The sequence below is a fragment of the Cinclus cinclus genome, chromosome 4 (assembly GCF_963662255.1).
Source record: "Cinclus cinclus chromosome 4, bCinCin1.1, whole genome shotgun sequence".
Classification (NCBI taxonomy): domain Eukaryota; kingdom Metazoa; phylum Chordata; class Aves; order Passeriformes; family Cinclidae; genus Cinclus; species Cinclus cinclus.
Genome location: NC_085049.1, coordinates 44,255,391 through 44,274,201, shown reverse-complemented (window position 1 = coordinate 44,274,201; position 18,811 = coordinate 44,255,391). Strand labels below are relative to the sequence as shown.

Sequence of the window (18,811 nt, the reverse complement as noted above, 5' to 3'; positions counted from 1 at the left end):
GATCATCATTAGTAGTTGCACTGAAAGACTGTAATGGCAGAAGGTCTTCCTTTTGTGTTACAGCTGCACAGCATTTTATGATAGATCACTGGGGCTGTACTGTGGTGTCTTCACGTGGCTCAGTCCTGGTCTAACCCAGAGTTCAGACATATCAGAATAAGTTTACTTTGTACCAGTCACTACTAGTTTTCGAGGAGTATCCAGTCTTGCCAATATGCTGCTGGTATTTGTTTGTACCTGAAATTCAGATAATTTAAGGGTAAGGGAGAAATACAAGTGAAGAATGTGTGTGAAGTATTGGTTTATGGTCAAAAGTAGTCCATCTCCATATCTAGAAACAAAACCAAATGTCTGTATATATTCTTGATTACAGCTCCGTCAAGTAGAAAACCAGGAGACCCTCTGGTTATTTCTGATATCAAGAAAGGAAGTGTTGCTCACAGGTAAGACAGAGCTCCCAATAAAAATGTGTTTATGTGTGTAACCAGCCAAATTCAAGTTTAACAGAGAGAGCATGTAAGAGACTGTGTGCTTTTTTTTAATAAAATGTTTTGTGAAAAGTTGGAAAATTGTCCTAAAAATCCATCTTGTTTCTGTAATAATGTTTAGACCTTTTAGAATAACTTTCTTTTAATGTTACTTGAGTTTCATGTAAGTTCGTTTGCTTGTTCACAGAACTGGGACACTTGAACTGGGTGATAAGTTGCTGGCAATAGATAATATCCGACTTGACAACTGCTCAATGGAAGATGCTGTCCAGATCCTTCAGCACTGTGAGGACCTTGTAAAGTTAAAGATCCGCAAAGATGAAGATAATTCCGGTATTGGCAATGACTGCTGCAGATTCATGTGTATTTTTGGGATTTCTAGAGCATAACGGATTTCCTTTTAAATTTTAGTGAAATGTTTTTTCTAAATGTGTCTCATTTATGCTGATGATAATCAGAAAATGTCACCTAAAAAGAATTTTAGTGGTATATAAAGTGTTGAATTTTCTCACTGGCTATACTGCTTGGAGGAGTTGCACTGCAGAATTAGGTCTTCAGTTCGCTGAAAAGACAATTGGCCCTTAGGTGCAGCCATGTAAAGCTGATCTGTTTCTCGCCAGAATATTGGGATTTTCTCTGCTTTCAAGATTGGAGTCATTGTTAGCAATGATTCACTGTTAGCTTCAGTTCTCAGCAAAGTGGTGTAATGCATGCTTTGTCTTTAAAAATGTGACTTTGGTACAACTGTTCACATGCTCACAGGTAAGTAGTACTTTACACACTGTGCAGGATATCTGATGGAGGAGCCATGTCTGATAAGCCCAGTGGAATAATGGACCTGCCATAATTTTTTACACCTATGTTATAAGTTATTAATATATTGTCTTGTGTCTTCCCCACTGCGGATTCCATAAGACCAGACTTTCTACCTGGAGATAATGAAGTGAGTTCTGTTATGCACTGTAGTGCAAAGGACGTGAGACAGTTATATCTACTATTACTGCTGGTGTTTATATTACAGGGTTACAGAAAAGCACGAACTGGAGAGTCACTTCTCTTCAGCTCTATAAGATCTCACAGCAAAAAGGCACAATCTGCCACACTGCATTATTTGACATTAGGTGCAACTGTTGAAGTGGTGTTTAGAATTGGACTAGAAGACCCTTTTCCTTTTTCTTCCATCCTCCTAATTGATTTTGAAAGCAAACAAAGTATCTTCTCAGTATTATAATACAAAGCAAAGGCAGCTGCCTTTAGTATCTTGTGCAAATTGTTGCTATATTTGAAATGTGGATTTCAGTCTCCACCCATGGAAAATAAGATCTCTGCTCTCTTAGGTATATCACACAATGGTATCTAGTACAGATTTCACTCAGTGTGATCCTTATAACCACGGTTTTCTTTTACACACTCACATTGCTTGTTTCATAGCTACAAGATACATCTATATCAAGATTCTCACACACCTGCAGTGTTTCATCCAGACATGATTGGTGTAACTGAACAGATCCAAATGTAACCGGACAGCAACTCAGAAACCTACTGAAAAAAACTTCTAGATACAAATTGTTCTTGTAAGAGTTTACTGAGTGTCAAAGCATAAATGAAAATATTTATAGCAGATTTCAAGTACTTCAAAATTTAAAATGAGTGTTGCCTGAAATGTTAAAGAAAAAAATATTTTGGAAACAATGACATAACAGTAGCAAAGGTGTAGCAAAAACTGTATCTCAGTTAAAATAATTCTTTGTGCATTTCCCATTCATGTACTTGTGAAAGGAGTTTTTTTTCCTCACAAAGGAAGAAATGTGCTGTTCAAACTCAACAGAGGAAAATAATTCCCTGAGAAAAGCCTGATGCTAATTGATGAGTAGGAGTAGAGCACTCCAAAAGTTTTGTAAAACACAGAATAAGATTAAGACTTAAACTCCTTTTTATTTTTCACTGCATGCTTTTTTGGGGAAGGTAAGGCAGGGAGTAGGGGTCTCAGAGCTGTGTTCCTCTGAGCCACCATGCAGCTGAGGCCACAGCAGGATGATGCATGTCAGGTGCTCCCCAGATCCTGCTGCTCTTTGCCCTTGTCACTGTACTAGTCAGTTATTCTGATGAGCAAAAGGCTAGTGGGCAGAGCAGAGCACTGCAGCACAGTGGGTCTACTTTCATTAAATGTGTTTTCCAAGAATTACTCACAATTGCATCACAGGAAAAGAAAGATGAACATTTCAAAAACATGAGACCCATAACCATAGTACTTCAGTTATATCTTCTCCCCAGATGGAGGTATGTTTCCAGCAGTTCTTCTCTTCCTTTTCTTCTTGCTAGCTTCCCAAACTGAGAGCAGTTTTAAATCCTGATTAACCTAATGGCTGCCTCCCTTTCTTGATTATCACTGTCCTTTGCTTTCATGGCAGAACTGGCCTTCCTGGTGAATTCAGGCCACATATATGCCCTGTTCTTGGATAGCTCCAACATTCTGCTCAGCATAACTTTGTGCCAATAATTTTCTGACCTACAGCTAACCAGAAAACACATAATGGACCAGTCTTCTTTCCAGTCATTCACTGAGATCCATAGACTTCCAACTCTCATATGGAAGAGCTGCTGATGATACTACTAACTTTTTATTCACTTTGTGTTTATAGCAGACAAATGTTAGTATTGTGTCAACCCTTAGCAAGTGCTGGCTGTTACATATTCAATTAGTTTGGCATGTTACTTTCCATCCTTCCCTTGAAGTCTTGTACGGTGTTGGTGCCACAGCTGTGTAAACATTACCAGCATTAGATCCCAGGGATTTGTGGCTGTTCCATAAATGCTTTAAGCAAGCAAAGCTGCCACTGTTGTGCTGTGCAGTGGCAGCTGGCATGCTAGCCCACTGTGTGCCAGACAGAGGCTTCCAGTGATATCTGGGGAGTTGGGTGCTTCCAAAAAGAGCACATCAAATAAAATGCAGTTGGCGTGAACTGTACCAAAACTGATGGCAATGCCCCAAGTAGGCACGAAAACCCCAGTGTTCTTTGCTGAATAAACATGACTAATTCTTCTCTCCTTTGATTCTCTGTGTGTAGAATTTTCTCTACATGGATAGCAAGAAGGAAATAGGACAAAGTGGAGGGAGAGGGGGGGATTGCTGGAGATACAAATTTTCTGAAAATTGGGAAGAAACAAAGTAGTTTCAATGATACAGTGTTCCTCCTGCTCTGCCTAAAGTACCATGTTCAGTATTAGAAGAAAGCTACTCTTTGAGCCTTTGCTAGTGATGTAGGTTTGGGGTTTTTTCCCTTTTTAAGCTTTTCTATCTACAGGAAAAGAAATGGTAATATTTGAACTTTCTTAGTTGTTTTAGTTGGTTTTAGCAACATTTATGGAATGTGCATCCTTGACATTTTCCACATTCACTGAACTGCTCAAAATGTCATTACCCATAGATCTAGGAAAATTTGCCCACCAGACCAGTTCTCCTGGCTGAATACCAATATCAGAAGATGAACTAGAAAGCATTTGTTATTTTGATCTGAGATAATTCTGGCATTTTAAATTTTAAAATATTACTTCACAACTCAAAGATGCTGCAGTTAATTGGTCTCTTGCTTTGGTGGATTTTTTTTTAAAAATATGTAAAGAGCATTGTATAAATATAGATGCAGTTCTTGTTGGTGCAATACCTATTGAGTATTGTTTGAGGAAATATGTTGTATTTAAGTTTATTCAGTGAGGGGCTCTTTTGCAGTTCTGATAATTTCGGTGAGATACAATTTCAAAATAATGCAAATAACGTTGTGCAATATAATGAAATCGTATCTCATAGACTTACTATTCAGTTTAGTTGATAATTCAGTATACAGAAGATATTTTTTATTCTGTTACAGAAATCTCAAAAGATGTCTATCAAAAACACGGACTGTTTTACAAATACAGCTGCTCATCTTATAATGACTTGTGTCTTTTCCCAAAATTCTTTTAAGAAAGTTTGGGTTTAAAACTTTCGAATAGCCTTTAATTTTAAATGTTGTCCACTCAGTTCAAGAAACAGATGAGTATCAGTATTTATACCATAGTAGTAACTTACCTTTTCTCTAACAATGTGATGCTGTGGCAAATAAGGACAACATCCTTCTGGTCTGCAAGAGGTAGAGCTTGGCCAGCAGTTCAAAAGAGGTGATCCCTCTCTCCTACTCAGCACTGCAGAGGGATTTCTGGAGTGCTGGGTCCAGTCCTTGGGCTCCCTAGTACAAGGCAGACATGGATATACACTGGAGGAGGTCCAGCAAAGGGTCACAAAGGTAATGAAGAGGCCAGAGCATCTCTCCTCTGCAAAAAGGCTGGGGGAGATAGGACCACTCAGCCTGGAGAATAAAAGGCCCAAAGGGGGAATCTTATTAGGGTGTAAAAGTATCTGAAGGGAGGGTGTAAAGCAGACAGAGCCAGGCTCTCCTCAGTGGTCCCCAGTGGCAGGACCAGAGGCAATGAACACAAACTGAAACATATTATTGCCTGGAAAGGCTGATCTAGAAGAGAGACTAGACACAGCAAAAGGAATAAAATAGGTATTTATTGAAAGGATACACCATGGGCAGTGCAAGAGCTTTGTTGGGGCTACACCCAAATCAAATCCAAGATGTATCCCAGTCACGAGTTGTTACACTTTTGTAAGTTTGGGTACTTCTACATCTTGGGGTCAATTATCCAACCACAGCCCCAGGCTATGAAGTCTCAGCACCCTGGCTTTCCCCCTTTCCTTTTGCTGTTGTTTATGCGTTTTGGGTACCAGTTGTCCCTGATTCTCTAGCTAGAAAGGAATTGTTTTGTCTCACTACCCTGGGAAGAGAACTTACTGTCACCTAATATGAAATTTCAGAGTTACACACTAAGCAGCAGAGATTCTGAAAAATGTAAAAGCTAAATCCCAAGGCATCAACATGAGGTTCTGTTAGAGTGTCAGGAAATACCTCTTTACTTTGAGAGTGACCAAACATTGGCACTGGTTGTACCGACAGGTTGTGGAGTTTCAACCCATGGAGATATTCAAGAGCCAGCTGAACACAACCCTGGGCAACCAGCTGTAGTTGGCCCTGCTTGTCCAAGGAAGTTGGACAAGGTGGCATCCAGAGATTCTTTTCAATTTCAATCAAACTGTGATTCTGTAACGAAATAGCCTTAAGTTACAGTTTAATAGGAAAGGAGATGTAAAGATTTTAAAGAGAGTAAAATTTAGTCTTAACAGAATGAGGGGAGTTTTTCTGCTGACTTGTGTGCAGGATTTGGCAATAAAAAATTACATAGGTAATTAATTTTTTAGAAAATAGTCCAGTAGAATATGATTGAAAATTAAGAATTGTATCTGAAATGTGATCCTTTGATAATGTTGCTTGAGTACCAGTCACTAGACTGAACATGCTATTTTTTTCATTCCTTCTTTCATAAGAAACCAATTGCATCCCCTTGGTATTTATTGCAGATGAACAGGAGAGCTCTGGAGCAATTATTTATACTGTTGAGCTCAAGCGCTATGGTGGGCCTCTTGGAATTACAATCTCTGGTACTGAAGAGCCCTTTGATCCCATAATCATTTCCAGCCTTACTAAAGGAGGATTAGCTGAAAGGTAAGTTGGAAAGCAAATTATTTTTAAATGCTCTCTATGTCAAGTTAGAGGTTAATTTTGTTTACCTGTACCCCTTAATTTTCATGGGTTAGCAATTGACTTTTTTATAATTCTCCAAATCTGAGTTTATAATCTTTTTGCTGTTGTTTTTTGATCATTGCCAAGCTCCAGGAGCATGAGCAGGATGTGCATACTATAAAAGGCAGAGGATTGTGGTCCTTATTATAGATCACCAAGAAAAACCTAATCAATCAAATTGCTCATCACAGGAACATTTTAGCAGGCTTTTAAAACCAATAGCCTTGTATAGTACAATAAGAAAACTTCATGTGTCCAAGTTTATCTGGACTCACCATGCACTTATCTGCCACTGCATCTGTGTGTGCACTTATATACACCATAGGAAGCATTATCAGAGGAGCAGGAATGCTCCTCATGGTAAGTGATAGAGAATAATGAAAATTATAAGGATTTCTGTCACCTGTTATTTCTCAAATTGGTTGAGTCATTGAAACTTGTACCTTCATTTTCTTTTCTTGATTGACCCGTCCTGAAGGCCAGGTTTGTGAAATAGCTGGTTACTTGCTCACACTACTTTTTTTAATGTTGTGAGACTTCTAGAAACTTGACTCATTTTAGGACTTATTAAGCTGTCTGAGATAGCTCTTGAGCAGGTGGGCTGCAGTGAATATCATCCACAGGTGATTAACTCAACTGTCACAGTAACACAGAAATCCACATCATGCCTCAGCTCTGCTATTGTCACTACAACAAAGGTGACTTGCTTTAAGCATTTATAACAAAAGAATTACTCCATGACACAGCAATAAAAGCAAAATAAAAGAAAGAAAGGGAGATGAGACTTCCATGCTCCATAATGCAAAGAAATTGCCTTTGTTGCCTTTTACACTCTTCTCAATGTTCTACTTCTCTCTCTTCTTGTAGGACTGGGGCAATTCACATAGGAGACAGAATCCTAGCAATAAATAGTAGCAGTCTGAAAGGAAAACCTTTGAGTGAAGCCATTCATTTATTACAGATGGCAGGAGAAACTGTCACCTTGAAAATCAAGAAGCAGACAGATGGTGAGTGTGGCCAAGGGTACCATCCATGGTCCTTAATGCCTGTGTAATTGCAGATTAACAAGCATTTAGGCCATCTATGGAAAAGCTGTGTGTCAGGAGCAAAAAGCAGATTCTCAGAACTGCAGTAAAGCAAGGATCAACACCTTTTTTATATAATCCTATTCAGCTACCAGTCCCAAGAAATTTTCTGTGCCTGTGGGTCATGTGAGTGAACTGAGCGATGCTGAAGATGAAAGCTCTGCTGCACAGAAGTCTGGCAAGCTCTCGGACATCTATTCCACTACAGTCCCAAGTGTTGACAGCGCAGTAGAGTCATGGGATGGCTCTGGTATTGATACCAGCTTTGGAAATCAAGGTACTGTCACAAATAAATCGACATTTAAAGGAGGAATTATTGCCTTCATGGTTGACCTTCCTTTGCCCTAAGTAGAACTTTTTACTGCGCTAACTTTTAACCCTGTGCTTTATAATGTGTTGCTGTCTCATTATGACCACACACCTCGGCAGGCAGCATCATTTCTTGCACTTGGCTGGCCTCAGATTCATTCTTTCATGAGGATGTGATGTGTTGCAAAGCATTTATCAATACATGAACAGGGTTTGTTAGCTTTACTGACGTCTGAATAGCTTGGTCCATAGCTCATCCACAACTAAATGAGTTTATCAATGCAAGGCACAGAACACTCAGGAGATGTTCATGAGTTTGATGCCCATATGCATTAATTTTTCAATGACAACTTATTATAAACTGCTGAAGGGCAACATTAGTCATTGCCTGTGATTTGTAAATCTTTTACTTCTTCCTCATTCCTGGAGTTTTAACATCTAACTCTCAGCTGTCAAAAACAATCATTCTATTTAAAGACATGATTTTCCATAATGATAATTTTTTTCACCTTTCTCTGACTATTGTTTTTTATAGCATTTTCAAATAATTTCAGTTTGTACTGCATTTATTTAGGCAGTGAAGCATATAGACATCCTGTAATGTTCTTGATAACGAGAAAAATGACTTACACATAACTTCAGTTTTTTATTTAACTCTTTTAAAAATGTTTATTTCCATAGTAAAGCATGTATTCCCATTGCTTGACAGATATTTGGACAGATAGATCCTTGCCTCAAATAATATTTTCACTGGGGTTAGAATTTGGATTAATTTGATGCCTTTCCTTAAATGTGTTGATCAGTTTATCAAAATAAGTTATATTAGATTTTCTTCTGATATATTTAAGTTCGAAGGAGAAGTATTGATTAAAAAGTGCCAGAATGGTAATTCTTGTTTTCTGGATGAATTGAAGATACTTGGAACAAATTGTTCAGCTGTGGAAAGGATTGAGGCCCAGAATGCTTTCCAAAGTCCTGATGATTTGGATGCCGTGCCAAAGCCAAACCAGTATCTCAAAACAGATTTTCTTTTTAACTCCCTTGAAAAAATCAGCCCAGACTTGGCAGGATACATGGCACCTCTGTTAAACAGCCTGAGTGCAAACAGATTTGTTGCTTGGTGTTGTGGTGGACTCCGTTTCTATTAAAGTTCATTCTGTCTTGCCCATCCAGCTGAGTTTGGCTTTTCTCCAAACCTTTCTTGGCAATAAGCACGGACTAAGCAAGTTGAGGAGTTTGGGGGATGTTTCTGGAGCACCAGATAGTGCTTTATCCTATTAATTAGCAATATAATGCTGGTGAGCTATCTTTTCTCTCCTTGAATTAATACCTCATTTTGTACCTTTGTCTTTCGTGTCTGCCTTACTAATCTGGAGCCTTCACCACACAGCAGTCGCATCTTCCCAGTCAATACCTTTCCTAGAATCTGGGACTATGTTAATACCTGCCAGTGTGCTGGAAAATGCTCACAGCCCTATAGTTGCACAGCATTTGAGGGAGACAGGTCTAGACTGATTTATGGAAGTAAATTACCCTCGTTAGAGGGGTGGCAGAAGTAATAATAGTCATCAACAAAATAGTGTTTCATAATCCAATATGCACATCAAAAAACACCAACTGTAGAGCTAAAAAAAGTAATATATCAAGGTGAAGACATGCACACACAAACACACATATCGATAATGTGTATATAGTATGTATATCAGTTCTACCAAAATGGATTTTGCTTACTAGATCAGCATCAGCTTGGGACCCATCAATCCATTTGTTCTTCTTGATACATCACTTTGAAACTGCTTCCTACCTGAAATTCAAATTATACCTGGTTTCAGTTAAAGAAGTACTATTGAAGTATTACATCCTTTGATAGTATGATAAAAGCACCCAGAAATAAACTCTGCAGGTATAAAAGCCATCTGATGCCACTTACACAGCCTTGAGATACTTAAAAATGGATGATAGAGATGGTGTGTATTTGACCTGGGAATGTGTGCCCAGTGTGAGACAGGCCTTTCCTGAGCTCTCAGAGCCCTAGCAACAGGACACATGAAGAGCCAAGTTCATGGGATTTTTAAATGCATGTTTGGAAACTTCTTTCAGTACATATGAAGCATTTTTCTTAATCATTTAGCTTTAATTTTGGGCATGTTGCATATGACCATGTTAACACAAATTTAACACATCCAGACCCCGTGATTTATTCACTAATGTTCAATCTAGAATGTTGAATTGGAAATGGATAAATGATGGCAGTATCTAGAATTTAATGTAGAAGCAGCTGAGACATAAACAGTAAGAGCACAGTGTTAGATATATTTAAGATTTTGCTTTCAGTGGACTTTCACAAGAGGAGCTCTAGAGCACATGAAATTCCAGGCATAATCTAGTCAAATAATCCGGCTACAGAAAAATATAAGGCCACAATGACAAATTGAACAGTTCTTGATAGCCCAGCTTCAGAGGTGTGCATTCCTGTCATTTCAGAGTATGCATTGCTGTAAATTAGTAATTCATCTTTGTAGGACACACCTACCAGGCTTCAGGATACAACTTCAATGCCTATGAATGGAGGAGTCCCAAGCAGGCCAGTTTGTCCCCTCCAGGCAAACCACGGAACCACCCATTTCATGAAGCAGGGCTGAGTGACGACGAATGGGATCGACCTGCAGCAAGCACGTAAGTTCCCATTCAAGTTCCTGTTCTCTGGTTTGCAGCTGCAGCAGTGCCTCAAAAGTGAACACTTACTGCCTTTAATGAAATTACGTTTTTCTAATGAAGTTATAGCAGCTCTTCCTTTAAATATGAGATGCAGTACACTTCATGGAGTTTATTGGGGTGGCTTAGTGGTCTTTGTGGAGGATTATGAGGCCAAAACCAAGAGAAATACTTATTTCAAGTTACTTCAGCCAATAAAATACAGCATTTATCCCTTAAGAGTAAACAAACAAAAATATTAGAGCATTTCCCTGGGCAAGTTCCAGAAAAAATCTGATCTATTTTCCATTCCACAAAAATAAACCTATAGATAATGTTTCTAAAGACAACTGGTGTGTTAATCTTCTATGAAAATTCATTTTGGTTTGGGCAAAGAAGCACAAATTAGAGTCTTCACCCATAAATTTTTGAGACATTCCCATTCAGTAGGAGTAATTTAGTAGTAGTATAAAGTAATCCAGGTACAAATGTCTTGTCCAAACTTGATATTTTGCCATGCATTTATTCCTCCTCTCCTGAGAAGTAAATCTCATTTTCAGTTAATTTCTCTGAAGACAAAAGAACTTCCTGAGGAAAATCTTTTTACTTCACAAATTCTGGAGACAGTGGAAGACCCAAAAATCTCATATCTTCCATTCTAAGTTTTCTATTCTTTTCGATTTGTTAGTGGATCCACTGCAGAGACTTGAGTAATTTCTGCCAATGAACAGTTCTTCAGATGTGGGAAGACAGGCATCACAGTAAAAGAGATTTCTGTGCTCTTTGCACCCACCCTCAGGACCTGTAGACATGCATGTTCTTCATGAGAAATACACTTTCTTGGTGTGCCAGCACACAGAGCCTGAAATCCCAGTTTCTGAAAAATTCAAGTTTAGTACTAAAAGAGCCTTCCTGGTGCCTGTATAAACCTACTGGGTAAGGAAATCCATGAGGTCCTGTCTGTAACCTTTGTAATACAAATCAAGGCAAAGTTTAGATGCTGCTTTGAGAATTTGAATGACAGACCCTCTGATGCAGCCCATGGCTTTGTGGCATTTTGTCTGGAGACAAGCCTGGCAAGATGACAGCTAAGATATGAGTAAGTGTGAATTCTCTGTCCATATCCAGCTTCTTTGGTGCCTAGTGCAGAAGCACACTGGCAGTTTTCATCGGCTAGCAGTGGACAGTGTTTAGTACAGGAAACTAGATAGTCTTCCTCATACTGCCCATTCTTGGCAGCCTAATATTTTTACTTTATAGGGTCTTTATCCACAGTTACAGCCCATGTTTTCCTTCTCAAATGAGATGCAGCCATGGATTCCAGAACACTTACTGTTTTGCAGCTGTGTAAGTAAGTTGACAAGCAGCGAATCGGGGAGCTGGACTGAAAAACACAGAATCCTCTAAATGAAGAGCACATGTTGTATTTCCATTTTAAAACACTGTTCAGCAGAAAGTATGCACATTAAAGAGTCTTGTTCTGCTTGTCAGTGTGACTTACACCTGAGAGATACAGTACAAATTAAAATAATGATTACTTTAATGCTGTATCTGTAAAATGGATGGTTCCACATCTGATGATGTTGCTATCCCAAGTGCTGGAGTATTTGAGAAGGCTCTGTCTGTTCTTCAAGCCTGTTACAGGAATCCCCAGGAAAGCACTTCTTCTCTTGTGGTTCTAGCTAAGCTTCTTCTCTAGATCTAGAAAGTAATTTTTTCTTACCTTTATTTTGTGTAGCACAGCTTCCAAGAATATGTGGCAACAGAAGGAGACTGAGACACTGGGAGAGGATCACGAAAACCATTTAAAGCAAACATCCGTAGAAAAATCAGGTGGAGAGATCATCAGGAGTGTGAAGAAAGAGGGAAAGATGTGGAAAGGTGCCTCTGGAGGGCAAAGGAAAGGTGGGGGACAGCTGGAAGAGTGGAATACTTCCAGGTAGGAAGTCAAAAAGTGCACAAAAGTGAGATCCAGCTGGGCTGAGGTAGAGAGGGGGGTGTGTGCAGAGGATGTGAGAAGACAAGGGAAGAAAGGAAAAACAGTTGAAATGAGGGTAAAAAAAACAGGTCAAAAGTAGAAAACACTACATTAACTTGCTGTTGATTGACAAGGAAATTTCAGTGGGCAAGCAAATGAAACCACTCTCTAGCCTGGTGTCTACCTTTCACTGGTAGGTAGGACATGTGTGTGATAGTTCCTGTTCCAGAGAAAATGTTTTAACACACTAAAACATCGATGCTCACAGGAATGTCTTCCAGATCCAAGAACCTCCTGATAAAAAAAAAATCTAAAAAGCACAAAAGATTTTGTCTCTCATATGGCAGTAAGAACCAAATCATAGACACCCATGTCTTCATTATCTGTCCTACTGCCCTTTCTTCAGACTTTCTATTCATGTGAATTTCTGATGGCTCTTTAAATAAGTGTCAGAAAACCAAATATTCATTATAGGTCAAACAATATATCATATGACTTAAAATCAATCCCTCTGGTTTTAGATAAAAAAGACATCTAGATAAATTATTTTAGTACCTCTTCTGTTTTTTTGGTGTAGTAGCTCAGCTACAAATTACTCATGTGGCCATAGTGAAGACACAAAAGTTGAGAGTTCACACACCAGGAGACAAGACTCATAGAAAGAGCAAAAGAGAGGAGAGGGGAGGAGAGGAGAGGAGAGGAGAGGAGAGGAGAGGAGAGGAGAGGAGAGGAGAGGAGAGGAGAGGAGAGGAGAGGAGAGGAGAGGAGAGGAGAGGAGAGGAGAGGAGAGGAGAGGAGAGGAGAGGAGAGGAGAGGAGAGGAGAGGAGAGGAGAGGAGAGGAGAGGAGAGGAGAGGAGAGGAGAGGAGAGGAGAGGAGAGGAGAGGAGAGGAGAGGAGAGGAGAGGAAAAAAAGAAACTGCTTCAACTAAGAAGTCCAGACACAGAGGCATCATGATTTTATATTTCACAGAAGTCAGAGAAGAAATGGACCTCCAGTTCTAGGAAATCCAGGTTTTGCTGTTGCAGACAATTGCCTCAAATTGTCCTGTTCATTAGCTTAAGTTCCATTTGGTATCATTAATATGCAATATAGCAAGAGATATTGTAATGGATAAATTAGTCTACATTCAAAATTGGCTATTGAAAGAACTATATAGATTTGTTGAAAAAGCTCATTTCAGAAGTTAAGGATCTTTCTAAAATCATGTTTTAAATACTTTCTTGTCTTGCCTGGGAGGAATTGCATCTGTGATCTGAGTAGGTATTCTTGCCATTGCTGTATCTATTGCAATATCTTAGAAGAGACACTGATGCTAGGTGGAGAATCATTGCAATAAGAGATTGAAATGGCTGACCATTGTCTGCTTGACTGATTGTAGCTGTAAGAAAGCATCTCTGAGGCAGAGTATCATACGTGTGAAGCATTCAAGCTGTCCTCCCTTGTGCTGGGCAATTCTCCTATTTAAAAGCGATTCTGTAAACAGAATTACATTCACGCTATTTTCAGTAATACATTGTTTGTCAAGCAAGGCCTCAGATGCTTCCATAATAGTGTTTGCTCTGTTTATGTGCTGTTAAGCACCACTAGCTGCAGTCCATGGGCAGCTGCTCCAAAGTAACAGCTTGCTGCCACCAGAAGGGCGAATTGTCACTTTCCTTCCTCGTCCTTCTTCCCCTGTGCCTTTCATATAATCAGCCCTCTCCCATGCAGCAGCTCTGATGCTTGTGTGAACCTTTACTGAGCTGCTTCCCCTTGCTAAGATAGAAAAGCCTCCTGCTTCCTTCCTCTATACACACATACACTGTAAAGGTGTTGCTTTGGGCTGCGTCAGCGCAGCCCAGAGTTGTGTTTTTTATCAGACCTCACTTGCTGAGCAACTTCCCTAAGCATCACTGTCACCAACATCTGCTCAAGAGTGCTTTTAGTAAGGCTTTGGTGCATTTATGGAACACCAGAGACCTAAGTTTCCATGCAAGACAGTGGCATCCCTGAAAGTTTCTCTGTGTTTATGTATTAAATGATTGGAGCAGTTTATATTATGGCAATCAGGTGGGCCTAAATTGATAAATGCAGCTTAGGCTGAAAGAATTAGGTAAAAAGCACCACCATGTCTCTTTTGTTTACAAAAAAAGAGGACTATTTCCGTATTGCCTGGGAGAAGTCTGTGAGGTTGAAAGGTTTTATTGCAAATATTTGTTGCACGGAGCAGCTCCGCAGACAGCTACTGGTTAATTCATCAATTTTCATAGGGAGGTCCCAGTTTCAATCCAGTAAAAAATGTGTATTGAATTGTTCTTGGAATCCATTTATCTCCTTACTGTACAACTCGCTGCTCAGTCCCTGCCAGCTGCTAGTGACTGCCAGGTTATGAGAAGGCTTGTCTGTCATGTGCTCTGCATGTCCATCCAGCCTCTCCTGATCAGCGACTCTTCCCCACTCTCCTGCATAACGTTCTGTCATTCAAGTTGCAGTCTGTGGCAAGGCACGTGTGTAATATATATTTTTAGAGGGGGGGGAAAGTCCACATTTTTTTAACTTCTCATTGTAAATCTAGCTTCACAGGTACCCATGATAACACCGAGGCTGACCAGGAGGAAAATTTCTGGTCTCAGGCTCTGGAGGATTTAGAGACCTGTGGCCAGTCAGGAATTCTGAGGGAACTAGAGGTAGAACAATCTTAACCTTTCTTTCCAATTATAGAGAAATATAATGGTTTTGGTTTGGTTTACATTCATTTTATTTTCTCCTTTTTTCTTTTAAGTTGCACTAATCACATCAATTCATTTAAAAGCTTTAACCCCTCTCCACAGGACAAGGCTGACAGGCGTCTGTGTTTGAGAAACATGACTCTCTTGGTACCTACCCTTTATATTTTTGCTTGTGCAGCTGCCTCCCCTGCCCCTAACCAGAGCTGTTTTCTTTTGTGCAATGCAACCAAAATTCTGTAAACATGTTCACCCTAGTGCTTTTGACTTGCAGCTTCTGCTGTGTGTAACCATCAGTGCTGTCCATACAGGCAGCAAATGGCACAGAACTTCTAAGTGGGCATAATCTTCCTGCAGCATTGCATTCCATTCTCTGACAGATGCTTCATGCAGCTTTTCTTAGCATGTTGTAGGTTGTCTTTTAAATTGAAACTTAATTTGATTAAGATGAACATAAAAGAAAATCAGCTATTCAAAATGTTTACCTATAATCGCACCACTCTGAAAGAAAAAGAAGCTGCCAATGTGAGAAATGTTCATTATACAGCAATTTCTTCACTATATAACAAATTTTCATATTTCATCCTTAAGTTTATTACAAATCTAACCATCCTTTGTGTTAGATTGTGCTGAGGGCATCAGGGGAAGACAACAGAGACAGAGTAACTTGGGAGTCTTTAATTTTCTAATCACCTTCTCTATAACAATTACTGCCAATTAAAGCTACAGAATGAAAGGTCCTAAAATATTTTCTTTTATGTTCCTTTAAATTCCTGGAGCTGCAAAACTGGCAGAATCTCATTTTCATTTTTATGTTATATAAAGTCCTTTAGCAGCCAGGAGGAATGTGAATGGCATAACTGGGTGAAAGTTTTTCAGTTCAGATTAATTTACTTCCTCAGATTTATGGCTTTTGTATTGCATATATGGGCAGTAAAATGTATTTCTCATATATTTGTTATTGAAAAACCAGAGAAATGTAGAAGAAAATGTTATACTGGTTTAATTCCTTAGTTAGATATGGTTCAGTACTGCAGGCTTCTCTTGCAGTTTTCAGTATTTAGAGCATAATAAAAGGATATGAAAATAAAAAATTCCAAAAGGGAAATAGGTCATCCATGCTGACCAGAATTCAGTTACTTCAATACACTGAATTTTCCTCAGCCTTTCACAAAAGTGAAATTCAGAACTGTAGATGTACCATTTATAGCATCGCCTCGTTGCACAACCCCCAGCTCTGAAAAGAAAGCCAGACTCATTCAGTGTGACAGGATGCTGAGAGTGGCCATGCTTCTACTTTATGAAGTGCCAGGGCGTAGTCAAGGACTCCTTATCATTTTTCATTTCAAGGTCCTCAGCCAAAGACCAAAGAGAGCTGTTGTTTGCCAAGTCCTCTGGCTGCTTTTGCTCCATCAGGCAGTAATATCAGTTATTACTGAGCAAAGAAAGAGTGTTATGGCTCCAATCCATTATCTCATAGCGAAAGAAGTGCTGGAGCTGTGAGAAGGAAGGATGACAGACATGGTCATCAGAGATATAAGCAACATTTATTTGTCTGTTTTGCCCTTATTTTTTACTTCTCCCATTCAAGCAGACTGTCTGCATCCAGTCCCAGACAGAGTTCAGGTTATGGTCTTTAAATTTCCCTTTCCAGTTGTCCATCAGAAGAGATAATAAATAGGAAATTCAGCACACCCTGTCCCTGCAGTGGCTGTGCCAAAGTGCATATGCCTTTCATTCCCCAGAGCAGAAAATCTTTCCCAAGGGAGAAGGCTCCTTGCTGTGCATGGATGCTTTTCAAGTTCAGTTTGCTCCATCCAGTGGGTGAGGTGATTCCCATCATCATCTTTCATGATTTCATCCTCCATGTATTCTTGCATCTGAAACAAAAGTCTGTCTTTTACTGAGATTAAAGCCAGAAGTGAGACCAAGGCCAGTGTTATTGCTGAGCTAAGTCACTCTTGCAGTGTACGTGTCATGCAAAGTTTCTTTCTAGGTGGTGAGCTCACCTGTGCTGAGCTTTCCCTGGGCTTGGGGTAGTATCCAGGCACTCTGCCGATGCTGGCTCTAGAGCTACCTACATATTCTGCTGACTCACATTTTTTTACCTTGCACACACAGTCTGAATTTTAAATGCCTTCCTGTAGTTCCAATTCCAACAAATACAATTATGCCACAACTTAGATGTTGTTTTATTTATGTGTAACATATATTTTTAAAATAAACAATTACACTACATACTCTTCAATCTGCCAGGGGACTGGCTTACAAGCATAGCCATTCTGGTGCTCAGTATTTTAGTTTGAAATGCCATCTGAAAACTTTTGCCCATAGGGTTCATATATTGTTATTGTGTTTTGTTGTGGTCCTTTATTTTATAGTGACTTGCAAGCAGACTGAACATCTATCCTCTTGCCTTTTGCTGTGCCCTGAGTGATTGTGTTCTAACAAAGAATAGAGGTGTTTTTCCTACTGCTGTGAATTAACCACTTACTTAACCCACATTCTGTGTTTCAAATTAACCTGTTCATTAATGCTCTAGGCCACAATCATGTCAGGAAGTACAATGAGTTTGAATCATGAAAACCCACAACCTCGTAACCAGCTGGGAAGACAAGCCAGCTTCCAGGAAAGAAGTTCTGTAAGGCCACATTACAGTCAAGCTACTCGTAGCAACACATTGCCGTCAGATGTGGGGAGAAAGTCCATGGTTCTGAGAAAATTTAAGCAAGAAATGAAAGAAATCATGTCACCAACTCCTGTGGAGTTACACAAGGTCTGTAATTTTTCTTCTGACAGCTTTGAAATAATATATTCAGCACAGGAACTCTAATTATATGGCAACACAGTAAGCACTTTTTATAATGACTCCACAGATGTAATTTGAGGGCCATGCATATTAGTTCTTACAAACACATTAATGATAGATCCTTGTGGGGGAAAACAAATGAATAAGATGCATCCTTGTCTACTGTTTCATTTTACAATAAATCCTCAAAAGGCACTCCTCTTTTGAAAGGAGCCTCTGCTGATAATTTGAATTGACAGGACCAATAACTCTTCTCTGCAAAATGTGTCCATTAAGAAAGCAAAGTTTAATTTCTAGAAAATACATTTCTTCAGGAAATTTCTCAGGAGAGTTTGGGTCTCCCATAGGTCCTTTTTTAAATTAACACTCATTTTGAATCAAATACAAGAAATTCAATGTACATAATATAGAATGTTATTTCAAATTAGGTATTGCTTCTTTTCTCTTTATAATTCCTTTAGTCTGAAAAGGATAAATAATCTTCAGACTATGCAGCTTTTCACTGCTCAAGATGGTTGAAATCACTTGGTGATATGGAGGTGGCACTGCACTCCTATCAAGTACTGGATGAAGTGTCTTTGGATATGCACAGCAAACACCTGCTCACTTTAGATCTCAAGCCCAGTGAGGCCATAAGAGCAAGCAGTTTCCAAAACTTTGTAATGCTGTTCTCCCTGATGGGAATGAGTATCCCATTTCCTGCACCCATCTTCCTCTTAAAGGTCCGAGATCTTTCCAGAAAGGAGGCAGAACACAGGGAAATTTCAGTAATATGTCCACCTGGTCATTCTCAAGAGATTTGGGTTGGTTTCTAATCCCTGTGGATTTGCCTGAGTTTAGTCTGTAGTTCAGTTGAGTTCAGCAGTGTAAGGACTTGCTGAGTGTGGGCTAAATGAATGTTTATAGAAAGTAGTAGATAATTGATCTCATATACCGTAAAATAATTCACTGCCACTGTATATGATCAAGTAAGGATGTATTGTGATAGTTTTAAGTTGTTCCTCTTTCCAGCTTGATGTGATCAGTGGAGTTAGGTACTGTGCTCAGTGTTTTGAGTGGT

The 18,811-nt window shown here is 39.3% G+C and overlaps 1 protein-coding gene across 5 annotated transcripts in view; it reads left to right on the top strand.

Annotated features, from left to right (window-relative positions):
- The window catches only part of GRIP1 (glutamate receptor interacting protein 1), a 220,863-nt gene that overhangs the window by 195,049 nt on the left and 7,003 nt on the right, over positions 1-18,811 (top strand). For 3 of the 5 annotated variants that reach the window (XM_062492004.1, XM_062492002.1, XM_062492001.1), the window contains 9 exons: positions 374-443; positions 676-821; positions 5,947-6,091; positions 7,037-7,185; positions 7,343-7,531; positions 10,086-10,239; positions 14,792-14,903; positions 15,048-15,092; positions 17,485-17,718. In XM_062492004.1, coding sequence (XP_062347988.1) covers positions 374-443; positions 676-821; positions 5,947-6,091; positions 7,037-7,185; positions 7,343-7,531; positions 10,086-10,239; positions 14,792-14,903; positions 15,048-15,092; positions 17,485-17,718 — 1,244 coding nt within the window. The remainder of the gene's footprint in view (positions 1-373; positions 444-675; positions 822-5,946; positions 6,092-7,036; positions 7,186-7,342; positions 7,532-10,085; positions 10,240-14,791; positions 14,904-15,047; positions 15,093-17,484; positions 17,719-18,811) is intronic. The other 2 variants (XM_062492005.1, XM_062492003.1) reach the window with 1 other exon arrangement.